At 39.5% G+C, this 14,430-nt stretch overlaps 1 protein-coding gene across 1 annotated transcript in view; it reads right to left on the bottom strand.

Moving 5' to 3' along the window:
• plxna2 (plexin A2) overlaps positions 1–14,430 on the bottom strand; it is a 260,451-nt gene that overhangs the window by 110,249 nt on the left and 135,772 nt on the right. Inside the window, exon 5 of the mRNA XM_073875455.1 lies at positions 2,165–2,265. Within this exon, the coding sequence (XP_073731556.1) occupies positions 2,165–2,265 (101 nt within the window). The remainder of the gene's footprint in view (positions 1–2,164; positions 2,266–14,430) is intronic.

Here is a 14,430-nt window from a genome sequence, read left to right on the forward strand (position 1 = left end):
TTTATCTTGCTAGGAAAAGGCAGATGTCCTGTCAATCAAATATTGAAGAGTGCGCGCTCTTTTGCTGAAACTGTCAGATTAGCAGTAACTTTAAAAATAGGGTGCTTGCTCTGACCTTGATAAAAGTAAAAAGTGCACAAACATGCAGGAGACAGTGAGTGAGGGCAGTCTACGGTTTTTCCAAGCAACTGTAAACTTCTGTGACACCAAGACGAAAAGCCTGCCTCTTCCCTCATTTGTTCAACAATGTAAAAAACGCGAATGATGTTGCTACAAAAACGTGTGTCGCGGTAGGCGACCAAAACGCGAGCTGTTCGGCACGAGATAAACAACGCGCATAACGCTTACTGTCCATAGAAAATCATTTAAAAAAGGCGCCTGCCACTGCCATAAACGCATTCTGTTTGATCAGCGCCTAAAAACGCCAACTGCAGTTAACTTCAAATTCAAGGACCTTTCAAGAACTTTCCAGGTCCAAAAACCCTCAAATTCAAGGACTAAATGTGGGGACACATTTCAAGTGAGAGCAAAGTTACATCGTGTTACCTTTTAAGATACATTGTTACAGTTCCCTTTTGAGGGAACTCACGCTGCGTCACTGCGGTGACACTTTGGGGACGCCTCCAGGGGTTAGTGCGTCCAAATGTGTATATCAAATTCAACCAATGGTGAGGCTTAACGGCAAAGACAGGGTGACGCGGGAGCCAGGAAGTATATCGCTATCTGAAATATTGCCAAAGACGGCGTTACAGGGATGCAGGAGTATGGCAAGGGAGACGCAGCATCTCGTTCCCTTCTCAGGGAACAACAGTTACATACGTAACCCGAGACGTGTGTCAAACACAACTATGCAAATAATATGGATTTTTTTTTCCAGAAAACTTCTTGAATAAAATAGAATCAAGCACTTTCAATGACCTGTATCTATGTATGTATATTTTCAAAAACTTCCCAGGGCCTTGAATTCCCCCCACCCCAGATTCTCAAACTTTCAAGGATTTCAAGGACCTGTGGGAACCCTGTTGGATAGTTAAGTGAAAAGTGACAGTGACGAACCCAGCGTCTTTCCCAACTCTTGTCGACTGGTAAAAAGTGCAAAGCGCTCGGTGCCAAACGCTCTGCGCTTAGCCAGCTGCTGCCATTTTTAAAAATGCTGCGCATCTATTGAAAACAATTGAAAAAAATATATGCTAGCCTAAGGAAAACACTTTGGTGGATGCAGGGCCCGAGATATTAAGAAAAAACGAATGCTAAAAAAATCACAATGCAACGTGTGAGAAATCTCTCTGTTTTTTGTGTTTTCATATGTGAAGGGTGGACTCCACAGGGGCTGTGAGGAGTGACAAATGAGCAAAATGTGTGTGAAGCTAGAATTAGAGTGAGAGAAAAACTGAGAGGTGATTATTAATTAGGTGAATAGTAAGGTGGGAATTCATTTACTATCTATCTATCTATCTATACTCTATCCATAGCTGTACCGTTTTCTTTTTGTTAGCTAATACACGACATACCATGTTTCAGAAACAAATACCATCTGTATAACATGAGCTTTAATACAGCAGAAAGCCCCAGAGGGCTGCTGAGGAAAACTAATCCTGCCGCGCTAACAACACTTTTAGACGCGAGCGCCCAGCCTCATGCTGAATAAATACAGCACACTTCAACAATTATTGGTCCCTGTCCTGTTGGGAGTCATGTAAATTACTTTGAAGTGCACATTTCCTGGGAGGTACGTCGGCCACTATTAGAGTAATGACAGCATGTCTGCTATCCTTACAGATTCCTGACAAGGCAACAGCGAATAAAAACCCCATAAAAAGAGGCTGTAGGACACCACATTCTGTCCATGCCAGCCGTTCTAAGCCCACAGGCTTTAAATTCAATATACATATATATATTCGCTTATATATAAGCTTTGTGAATTGAATGGGATGTGGACGCAGTTGCATGTGTCTGCCACCAGAGGGCAAACATCATCTGTGCCATTTGAAGGCATAATGAGTAGAGTACAGCTTAAACCCTCAGGCTCTCCTGAAACCATTCACTGACATTATGGCAAAAAGAGCTGAGAATGCAGCATTTAAATGAATACAGATGTTTGTAATGTATCTCATGTTTTACACTGCATACTGTCATTTCTAGTGTGTTTAAAGATGGGACTTACATGTTATGCAGCACACACCAGCCACAGTGTGGATCTCCAGAACTCAGACACTCTCCACACGTGCCGTACTGCTCACAGGACTCAATCGGTACTCGGGTCACCTGCACAACACATACAGATAGATTTTATTGAACAGAAACACATATACTGTATATATCAAATATTAGACTTGCTAAGTGTTTGATGAGAAGGTTTGTGTTCACAGAGAAACATTAAGGAGGAGACCAGAGAGACCAAAGTCTTAATTTACTACAATTTGTATACTTATGACATCCGGGGCAGTGGTTTTCAAATTGGGGAGCGGAGACCTACTGTAGGGTGTCCTTTCTAATATTTTTTTTTTTTTAAGTTTACTGTGTGTAGCCAATTCTTATACGTTTGCAAACAATATGTAGCAATGCTGACATCGTGGGCACGTGTGTCGAATTTCTGGGTCGAACTTCTGGGTTTCATCTGGCTTGTTACTTTAAGATGCGTGTCATGCAATATCCACTTCTCGCCGCATGGTTTGAGTATTTTTTTACTAAATACTACGATAAATATGTGAAGATGATATTTGAGTTTGATATTTTGAGCTTTCAGTCCTGAAGTGTTTTTATTTTACAGCAACTGTTTGAAAATTTGTGTCACTTTCAACCGGTCGGTGTGCTGCCGCTAGACTCGGGGCACAAATGAAAAGTAGGGTTGACAAAATATATATCTTTTATCTTGCTACTGACGAAATGTCATCGAAACATAGGAAGGAGAACGTATAAAAAAATTGCTGAAATTTGGTAGTCACGTTTGTGGTGGTAGATTAGCGCACATCCTGTCAGAACATCAGAACTGCAGGCATCGTTCTAAAACTCCATGGGTCTGAGTCTGAATATGACAAACTAATTCCAACTAAATGGCTCATTTCAACTAAAAACAGTAAATGTTCATGATTTCATTTGAAAGAACTAACAAAATTCTAATGTCTGTTAGAATTTCATCTATATATCTGATGAAATGATAAAGTTACAAGCAAAAACATGTGAATAAGCAGCATTTTCGGTCACACACCTTCTATTGACATCCATATATAACTTTTTCCTCTGATTTCTACCGAGCCCCTGAGGTAGGACTAAAAAATCTAAAGTTTAGTTTCATGTGCTCACGTGAAACTTTTGCGTGCTCACGTGATACTTTCGCGTGCTCACGTGAAACTTTCATGTGCTCACGCGAAACAAGATTCTTTTTTAAAAAGGTTAGTTTAGCGAAAGTTTCACATGCGCACGTGAAACTTTTGCGTGTGCGCGTGAAACTTACGTGTGCACGCATGAAACTTACGCATGCCACGTGAAACTATCGCGTTTAGTTTTGCGTACGCACACGTAAGTTTCATGCGCACATGCAAAAGTTTCATGCACGCACGCGAAAGTTTCACGTGCGCACGTGAAACTTTTGCTAAACTAAACTTTTTTAAAAATGTCTTGTTTCGCTAAACTAAACTTTATTTAATTTTTTCTCCATGTCCTCTTAGAGCTCCGTAGATTTCTAATATTAAAAATATCATAACTTTCTCAACCTCATAGGATTTTTACAATCCAGGTATCTTTGTAAATGGGAATGTCTGCTCTGTCTAGTCATGTGATCAACTTTTAGCTTTGGGGTTTTGGAAATTTGTCATCATACAATATGCTGTTTTAGTAATATCACAATGACTATTTTAAATGCCGTTTAAATATTCCTTTATACAAAAATAAATCAATCATCATTTGGGGGTCCTTGCCATCATAAAGTTTCTGGGCAACCATTGATATTTAAGGTGGTGACAGTGTAGAAGCGAGCAAGAACAACTGCATGTTAATGGGTACACGTGTTTCCTTTGAAAGAGATAAATCAAAGACAAACACGAGTTCAGACTGATTGTAAAACCTGTACCGTGAGTACATGTGTGTGTGTGTGTGTAAACAGGATAGAAGCAGCTGTGCTATTGGACAGGTGCGGGGGGCTACACAGGTCTTTTGTGTAACCCATTGCACCTGTCCAGCTACAGTACGTGTGGACGAAACACACATTAAGCCACAAACATCTACAAGAAAACACAATATCTGACTATAAGATTTGAAAATCCCTATGTATGCCCCATGTAACAATCAAACAAACCAGAAATTCTCTGTAAAATTCCCCGTAAGTGTCATTGGGAGCAAATAAAAGCAAGCAAATTTCATTGGCATATAATCTAAAACACACATTTAATTCAGCAATACCTCGGAGGATAGAGCTAACCAGACATGCGTTGCTTTGGTTGCTGACCCACAATGCCCCTCTCTACTCCACTCGCACGTCCTTCTGCTGCCCACTTGGCATGCTGGGATAGCACTACTGCGATGACCGGGCCACGGCTCTGTGTTTTTGATATCACTTTTATCTATTCATTTATTTCCAGGCGTTCGCTTTCATTGCAAGGGTTGGAGCTCGTGATCCGTGCTCTTGTTGCTGCAGGGATTTTTAGGGGGGCACCTGCATCCCATTAGCATAAACACACAAACAGAGGCAGTACAGTGATTTGTGCAAAAAAAAAAAAAATTCATGTTTGATGTGGTATTACAGTATAATAAAGGTAGACCCATAATATGATGCCAGTTAATTCATGCACAGCATTCAGCTTTTTGACGTTTGATTGTGCGCCTTTATTCTGACGTTGGTGGAGGGGTCAGAGGTTAAGATGAAGCGAGAGACAGTTTTAAGATGGATGAGTGGGCACACAGTGTGTGGTTAGTGAGCTGGGAGGAGCGACACGCGGGACTCCCGCTGCATGTGTGTGCGCTTTGTATGGCCGTGTTAAATGTCATTATTCTGTGAGCGGTGGGGTCTGACAATCCACCTGTCCCCGCGACACACGGCTCGCAAACAAAGGCGCATTCAACCTCGTGCACTGTTGCTTATACCGACACATGCATTGGTGGATTATTCACGATGGTGCAGTTGTGTTTCTCGTTGTTTATACATACCAGTGTGACTTCACGCCAAATTAGTGGTCTGTCCTTATTCTCTTTTTAAATTTTCACCCCTCCTCTCTCTATTTGGCGCAGGACAAACAGGTGGTCAGAAGTAATGAGTCCAGCACATCAGTGCTGCCGCCCGGTCTGATGACAAACAAGCCCACCAGGGGCTCTGCTCACAAAGCAACGCCAGCGGGCATTAAATCTCAATGTTGCACAACACCGACTCACAAACCAACAATGGTAAACTCGATGATGCCAGATGACGCCGTGTCCTACCAGATGCCTTATTCTGAAGTGATTATGAGGGACATAACTACTGTAGACTTTTATATCTTCCTATGCTAAAAGTCTCCATGATAAAAACTCATCTGCTGATATGAGCAAAAGTCATACAGTAGTGATGATGTCCACCCTATGTTTCCCATACAGCCTGATAGAGGTCTATAGTTTCTCTTGAAGTAGCTCTGACAGATCTGTGGTCACATCGAGCACTTAGGGAAAGGAACAGGGAGAGGACAGCTGCCCCGCGGGGTGACACAGCTGCCGCAGGTGCACGTCACTGTCTGCGCACACTGCAGGACTATGTCTGTGGAAGAAACAGAGGCCGAGAGATTGATAGAGAGAATTCGAAAGAGAAAAAGTGGGATGAATAAAGGTGTTATGGGGGCTTCGAGCAGCTGTTGACCAGCACATGCTTCAGTCACTCATCACAGCGGGAAACACAATGAGGTCTGTTGTCTCACTAAAAGCAGCCGAGGATTGTGTGTATGCGTTTGTGTGTGTATGAGTTTGTATACCGGTTTATGTGTGTTTTGATTCTTCCTTATTAATGCTAAAGTTTGCTACAAAACGTAGCAATGGGCGGCAATTCACACTATGAGTTTACAGTGGTGTTTAATGCAGGAAGTAATGTGTTACAGTAATTTTACCACAGTTTAAAGGATGTAATTAGTATAATGGCAGTGTTCAGTAAATTATATTGAAGGTGTAAACCATGAAGAATTTGAAAAATAAACAAAGAACAACTTTTAGCAAGTACATAAACATTAAGTGTTCAAATCTGTATTCTTAAAGGGATAGTTCACTCAAAAAAATGTAAATTGTGTCATCATTTTCTCATCCTCATGTTTTCTAAACATGTATGAATGTATTTTTTCTGATGAACACGAAAGAATATATTTTGATAAATGACGGTAAGCACACAGCTAATGCTAACCACTGACTTCCATAGTAGGAAAACAAATACGATGAAATTCAATGGGTACCATAAACTGTGTGCTTACAATCATTTATTAAAATATCTTCTTCATTGTTTATCACAATACTATCATAATATTTGTTTTTCCTACTATGGAAGCCAATGGTTACCATTGGCTGGGTGCTTCTCATCATTTATTCAAATATCTTCTTTTGTGTTCATCAGAAAAAAATGTATACAGGTATAGAACAACATGAGGATGAGAAAATGATGACAGAATTTTCATTTCTGGGTGAACTAAAATAACGTTTAATAAATGCGCATTGCGAAAATTTGCAATACCTTTCGTGGCCTACATACCGCATACCCATGCACGAAATACGCGTACAATGTACACAAGGTTTTCCAAATTTGGCAGTGTCATGTGAACTGTACGTGTACATGTAAAAACGATTCTATATTTTCAGTTTTAACAAGCTTATAATAGAGCTATCGGGGCTGTCGGGACAGATGTTTTATGAGCTATCGGGACAGATTTTCCAGGAAATGTCAGCTGCTTTTAAACAAAAGTTAAGGGCGTAAAGGATCCTGCAATTTAAGGCTTCAAACAGAGGTGGCGATAAAGAGGCCAAAGTTACGAATCGCGTCTATAAAGGAGTCAAAGCGTGAAAATCTGACTTTTTCAATGTTTAAGTGCTATAATTGGGTCCCCAGTGCTTTTATCAACCTAGAAAACCTGAACAGAACAACCCAGTAACTTTGTTTTGGTAAGCCATTATTTGCAAGCATGTGAAAAATTAGGTAGTTCAGATTTCGCCTGTTTTGTGAGGTAGGTAGTAGGAATGCTCCGATCGATCGGCCGATAACGCTTGCTATGCCTCTCAATAAATTACAGTGAAATGCCACTACATCCAAAAGCCAGGGGGCGCTCTCATGCAGAAACTCAAAATGCGCTGTAGACAAAGAACAATACATATGCAGCTATGATGACACGCAGCTCCAGGAAATGTCTTAAGGATATATTTATATTGCTGTTCTTCAAACCTTTTCAAGTATTTTCATGATAATAAAGAATATGTTTAATAATTATGTATGACGAATGTTGCTGTTTCAAATGCATGTTATAAACGACTCAAACTAACAGTGATTTTAGATCGATAAGGACTTACTGATAAAAAGTCGTAGTACATGAAATAGCTGTGATTAAGATCGGCTGTCCGATTCAGAATAGTGATCGGCCACGTATTTTTAGTGGAGATCGGCATTGATCGGAGCATCTCTAGTAGGTAGCAAGGCCAACTACAATAATACCGCCCCTTAATATGCACTTTCCATCCACGGCATTGCCATTTCGTGCAGAGAGAAAGAGGGAGAGAAAAGATAATTGACAGCACAATTGAGTTTCAATTTCAACAAACTACCATCATTGCAATCAGTGTTTGCATTTCATCCACTCATTTGAATTTTAAAGGACACGCCCCAAAACGGCACATTTTTGCTCGGACCTACAAAGTGGCAATTTTAACATGCTATAATTAATTATCTGTGGAGTATTTTGAGCTAAAACTTCACATAACCACTCTGGGGACACCAAAGACTTTTACATCTTTAAAAAATCTCATAATATAACCCCTTTAAAAAAATCATCAAAAGTAATAATCTCACTTCTTTTACCAATACAACAAATACACAAGTATGTTACAAACAATAAAAATAGCTTCTCAGTCACAAAGCAATGAAATGTTCGAAGATCATCAATAGTAGGGCTGTCAAAAAATAGTCGCGATTAATTGCCTCCAAAATAAAAGTTTGTGTTTACATAACATATGTGTGTGTTTACTGTGTGTAAATATTATGTATATATAAATACACACACATTCATGTATATATTTAAGAAATATTTGCATTTATATACTGTATATACATTTATATAAATTATATTATATAAAAATATAAATATTTTTATATAAATATTATAATTTTTCTTATAAATATATACATGATTGTGTGTGTGTTTTTTTATATATAAATAATAATTATACACAGTACACACACATTATGTTATGTAAACACAAACTTTTATTTTGGATGCAATTAATTGCGATTAATCTTTTGACAGCCCTAAAATATTGCTAAATAAACTGAGCACATTCACAAGTGCAAGAATGTGACAACTATTTTCAAAGAGCTATGAACAAGAAACAAAACTACACTCTTAAAAAAATGCTGGGTTATTTTCAACTTAGCATTGGGTCAAAAAGTGACGAACCAGGCTGTTGACCCAACAATGGATTGAAACAATCCAGCATATGCTAAATTACAACCCAATGGTTAGGTTTGTCACCTTTTGACCCAGCATTTTGAGTTCAAAATAAGCCATCATTTTTAAGAGTGTATCCATATTTAAATCTCTATCCACCAATACAGCTTCATCATTCTAAACAAAGTCTTATGTGAGATCCTACAGCTTGAAGAATAGTTTGCCATACACATTAATATGCCCATACGACCAATAATCTCCATTTGCACTTGTGAACTTATCGTATTAATAACAGCCACTTGGCTTAAATGACAACTGTAGTTAGATTAGCGTGAGAATTCTGGGTTCAGGCCATACTCATGGTAGGACGGGGCCTTGCCAACATCTAATTTCTTCTTGAGCTCTGTAATTCTTCCAATGCTTCCATGATGCTATCTGCTAATCTCTATCTGGCTTGATTTCGATATTCTCAGCTCGCTCTCAAGCTAGCCAAAAGAGCGCCTGGAGACAGGACATTTGCGAAAAGTGAAGACTGACGTGTATTCATTCGCAAACAAGATGGCAGCCTTTGGTACAAAATAAATAATGTATACTGATGTAGTTCCTGACCTCTGATGTTATAATTACAATAGAAAGACTGATTCCAGACCTGTGGATGGGCTTAAGAGATTGATATGGAGGATATATGGAGACTACAGCATGCAGGGAGAGCTGGGAGCCGTATCTGGACACGGAGAAAAAAAAATCTTCGCATTAGCTCGCACTGCCACGGGCACCTGCCTGATGAATGGAGAACCATTAGATGGAATACAAGAGCGAGGGAATGAGCGAGAAATGTGGTGGCTGATGTAAATGTTGAAGAAGTAAATGGAAAGTAAGAAAGGATGTGTTAGGTGGACAATAAAGAGTATTTAAAGAGTAACTCATGTCAAACTTTATAGTTTTACATTACCAAAGTGGTTTATAGATGAAGGTAAATGAAGGTATAAAGGTATACATACATTTATATACATGGCATCACTTACGAGATCAAATATGACTCCTAATGTGTCTAAATTGGGGACACAGGCAATTCTGGACTTATGTAGCCACTTTTGACCATTGCATAATATCTGGTCCAAAAATGCCCAGTAAGATCGCAAGAAATCAAGTTATTGTAAACCATAGTTTTTTTAACCCGACATTCACACGCAACTAACCAGATGTGACGTGACAAGCTTCCGACCCTCATTCCGCTGCTTCCAAGGAATTAAGGCACATGCACACTCGAAAAAATTCTCGAGATCCACATCACGGTTGCCATAGCTACCAGTCCAGGCATTCATTGACCCCTTATGCCGCTCCTGGAGTGAGCCGTAAACAGCTGGTACCTCTGGGAAACGCTGCCACCAACACACACACACACATGTGCATTCATTTTTAATGTGAGCTACTGAGCTCCTCACCCACAGCAATGAGAGCCATCGATCACGTCCTCACACACACACGCAATGCAATAATCTCACTGACACATAAATCTATCGCTGTTCACCGAGTATCCACAAAAGTCCTGCATGTTTAAGCGTATATATATGCATGCATATCTGTGTCATTCATTATCCACCTACATTGCCGAATACACAAAGGATATGAACTTATCATAAAGACATTTCCGATAGTTTAGCAGTTTGCACCATGAAATCCAGGCACACACACAAATATACATGGGATGGGGACTTTCCATTGACTTCTATTGTTTATAGATAAAGCTTAACATATTTTCACACCCTTAACCTAACTCGCAAGAAAGCTTTTTTGTTTTGTTTTATAGGGCTGTCAAAAGATTAATCACGATTAATCACATCCAAAATAAAAGTTTGTGTTTACATACAGTAACATACACTCACCTAAAAAATTATTAGGAACACCATACTAATACTGTGTTTGACCCCCTTTCGCCTTTAGAACTGCCTTAATTCTACATGGCATTGATTTAACAAGGTGCTAAAAGCATTCTTTAGAAATGTTGTCCCATATTGATAGGATAGCATCTTGCAGTTGATGGTGATTTGTGGGATGCACATCCCGGGCACGAAACTCCCGTTCCACCACATCCCAAAGATGCTCTATTGGGTTGAGATCTGGTGACATTGGGGGCCATTTTAGTACAGTGAACTCATTTTCATGTTCAAGAAACCAATTTGAAATGATTTGTGCTTTGTGACATGGTGCATTATCCTGCTGAAAGTAGCCATCAGAGGATGGGTACATGGTGGTCATAAAGGGATGGACATGGTCAGAAACAATGCTCAGGTAGGCCGTGGCATTTAAACGATGCCCAATTGGCACTAAGGGGCCTAAAGTGTGCCAAGAAAACATCCCCCACACCATTACACCACCACCAGCAGCCTGCACAGTGGTAACAAGGCATGATGGATCCATGTTCTCTTTCTGTTTACGTCAAATTCTGACTCTACCATCTGAATGTCTCAACCGAAATCGAGACTCATCTGACCAGGCAACATTTTGGTGAGCTTGTGCACATTGTAGCCTCTTTTTCCTATTTGTAGTGGAGATGAGTGGTACCCGGTGGGGTCTTCTGCTGTTGTAGCCCATCCGCCTCAAGGTTATGCGTGTTGTGGCTTCACAAATGCTTTGCTGCATACCTCGGTTGTAACGAGTGGTTATTTCAGTCAAAGTTGCTCTTCTATTAGCTTGAATCAGTCGGCCCATTCTCCTCTGACCTCTAGCATCAACAAGGCATTTTTGCCCACAGGACTGGATGTTTTTCCCTTTTCACACCATTTTTTGTAAACCCTATAAATGGTTGTGTGTGAAAATCCCAGTAACTGAGCAGATTGTGAAATACTCAGACCGACACATCTGGCAATAACAACCATGCCACACTCAAAATTGCTTAAATCACCTTTCTTTCCCATTCTGACATTCAGTTTGGAGTTCAGGAGATTGTCTTGACCAGGACCACACCCCTTAATGCATTGAAGCAACTGCCATGTGATTGGTTGATTAGATAATTGCATTAATGAGGAATTGAACAGGTGTTCCTAATAATCCTTTAGGTGAGTGTATGTGTGTGTGTGCTGTGTATAATTATTATTTATATATAAAAACACACACAATCATGTATATATTTAAGAAAGAGTTGTAATATTTATATATAAAATATGTATATTTCTACATAATATAAATTATATAAATGTAATACAGTATATAACTGCAAATATTTCTTAAATATATACATGAATGTGTGTGTATATTTATATATACATAATATTTACACACAGTACACACACATATGTTATGTAAACACAAACTTTTATTTTGGAAGTGATTCATCTTTTGACAGCCATAGTTTTTTCTTTTTTCTCGCTTGGTCAGCCCACAACGTCTACAACAAAGTCTAATCCGACCGCATAGTCCAAGCAGAGACATTACATTATATTTATGATTTATCCAAAGTGATTTACAATGCAATGAATCTATACATTTTATTAATATGTGTGTTCCTGGGGTTCGAACCCACGACCTTTGAGCTACAGGTGAACATGCACATACTCACATTTTCTCTGAAGTCTCTTCTATCAGAGAATGAATTTATGAAATAAATTACATGTAAACAAATGCACAAACACACTCGCACACAAGTTAGGAGACACACAATCGCAATTCCTTGTGTTTGCTCTACTCTGCCAGCTCTATTTGCTCGAATATCTTCAGCGTGCACTAGAAGTGAATGAGTGTGTGAGTGTGTGTGGGGGTTGAAAACTCAATCAAAGGATTCCTGATTGCGTGAGGAGTCTCTCAGCGAGGGTCCAATGTTCTGAAACCGAATGATGGGATGAGAGAGAGGCAGAGAGAGAGACACTGACAGAAGAAATGGTCAAAAACAGTCCCTATAGCTGTCTCTGGAGCAGCACACTTTTGTACCTAAAGAGTTCATATTAGTACCTCAGAGGTACATATTGATAACAAGTGTACATATTGGGATTTTTTTATGTTGTTTTATCAGTACAGTATTTATCAGGACAAATTGTGCTACAGGAAATTTCTGGCAACCTTAGCATCATGGCAGCAATTTTGCATAGGCAAGCATCCCTCATCCGTCTGCGTCTTCAAAAAAAGCTTGGTTTGATAAATGAAATACTGTATAGACCCCAGCACAACTGGACTGATTAGGAACTATATTAAAAGCAAAGGCACAGCAGCTATGGTTATTGGCTGACCTTTGAAATCCCTTTCCGCTCAGATCTTAAATGTCATATGGACTTTTTACTGTCTGCCGGAACAATATGCATAAATCAAAATTAGACAAGCTCGCAGCTAGCCAACAATCTTACATGGCAATAAAACACGGAAAGTGAGCTAACTGTCCGATCAGAGAAAACATTAGCGCCCCGTTTCCGGAACAAAACCGACTTCAAGAAGCATCGCATGGCTCCTAACCGAAAATCAATGGATATTTCTGAGTGAAGCATCATGTCTGATTGTGTTTTCGATGAAATGTGAGGGCTCTTAACCTCCGTGTTTGAACAGAGCTCAGATCTTCCACAGCGAATCGTTTCTTACCTATTTCTGTAACGGATTTGGCCTAAACGCACGCTTCAGTACCAAAGGATCTATTTAAGACCGCTATAAAAAGCTTCAGAGAGCCACAATCATGATGAATCTCAAGGAACGTACAGGCGTAAACATAACCATGCATAATGGGACAGAGACTGTGGTTGAAGTCACAAGGGAGAAACAGATCACCAGAAATATACAAACAAAAAATCCTCCGCCGACGAAAGGCGATTTAAAAAACATTACAGCTCAAGTAACGAACAAGTTTACTGAATAATTCATGTAAGTGCTTTAACAAAAATATGAGCCTTACATCCAACTGTCTAAAAGGTTTCCCTTGTAAATGCATTTTCTCTTTTTACACACAGAGGAATTATCCACATGTATTCTTTATTGTGATCAATAGCATTCCACAAATGTAGTACTTGGACATTAAAATGTGTTTTAAACTTTTGCAACAATAGCATCCCCAAAATTATTTAAAAAAAGTGATCAGACAAAAAAGCCCCCAAAAAAGAGGCCCCCACCCCCAAAACACATTATTTAAGCCTATGTTCCTGTGTTGGGATCAAGGGGCAACCTTTCGGTCTCTCTTGTTAAGCTAACACAACGAAGTGACTTTCATCGACTTGTCGACATGTCTCTAACGAACTGCAATTCATCGACATGCCGCTAGAGACTGGTGTTAAAGGGGACATATGAAAATGTGACTTTTTACATCTTTAACTCTTTCCCCGCCATTGACGAGATATCTCGTCAATTAAGAGAAAACGCTTCCCCGCCAATTACGAGATTTTCCGTCTTTCCGCAATACCGCCATTATCCACCAGGTGGCGCAACTTTTTAAACCTGGAAGTATTGCCCTCTGGCAAGCTGCTGCATGTCCGTGTCTGTTTTAAAGATCGCTCTGAATGGGATCTCTATGAAAAGTCCGTCACAAACATGGAATTATCTCTGCTTTTTGCTCAAAATGTGGTGTTTTTGCAGAAACCTACTCATATTCAAAAGCTGATTACAAAAGAACTACTCAAGGTAGGATGAAACGGGTTGTTTTGTTTGAAAGCAGAGGGTCTGTTCTTTCATTTGGTATATTGAATGTTTATATATCTAAAGAAGAACATTTTCTGGAAGGAATTAAACTTTGGTGAAAATCCTGAAAAACGCTGGCGCTGGCTGGCAACTTTTTTTTTAAAATGCTGGCGGTGAAAGAGTTAAGTGCTATGATTGGGTCCCCAGTGCTTCTATCAACCTAGAAAATGTGAAAAAGATCATCCCA

This window comes from Misgurnus anguillicaudatus, chromosome 13 (genome assembly GCF_027580225.2).
Source record: "Misgurnus anguillicaudatus chromosome 13, ASM2758022v2, whole genome shotgun sequence".
NCBI lineage: Eukaryota > Metazoa > Chordata > Actinopteri > Cypriniformes > Cobitidae > Misgurnus > Misgurnus anguillicaudatus.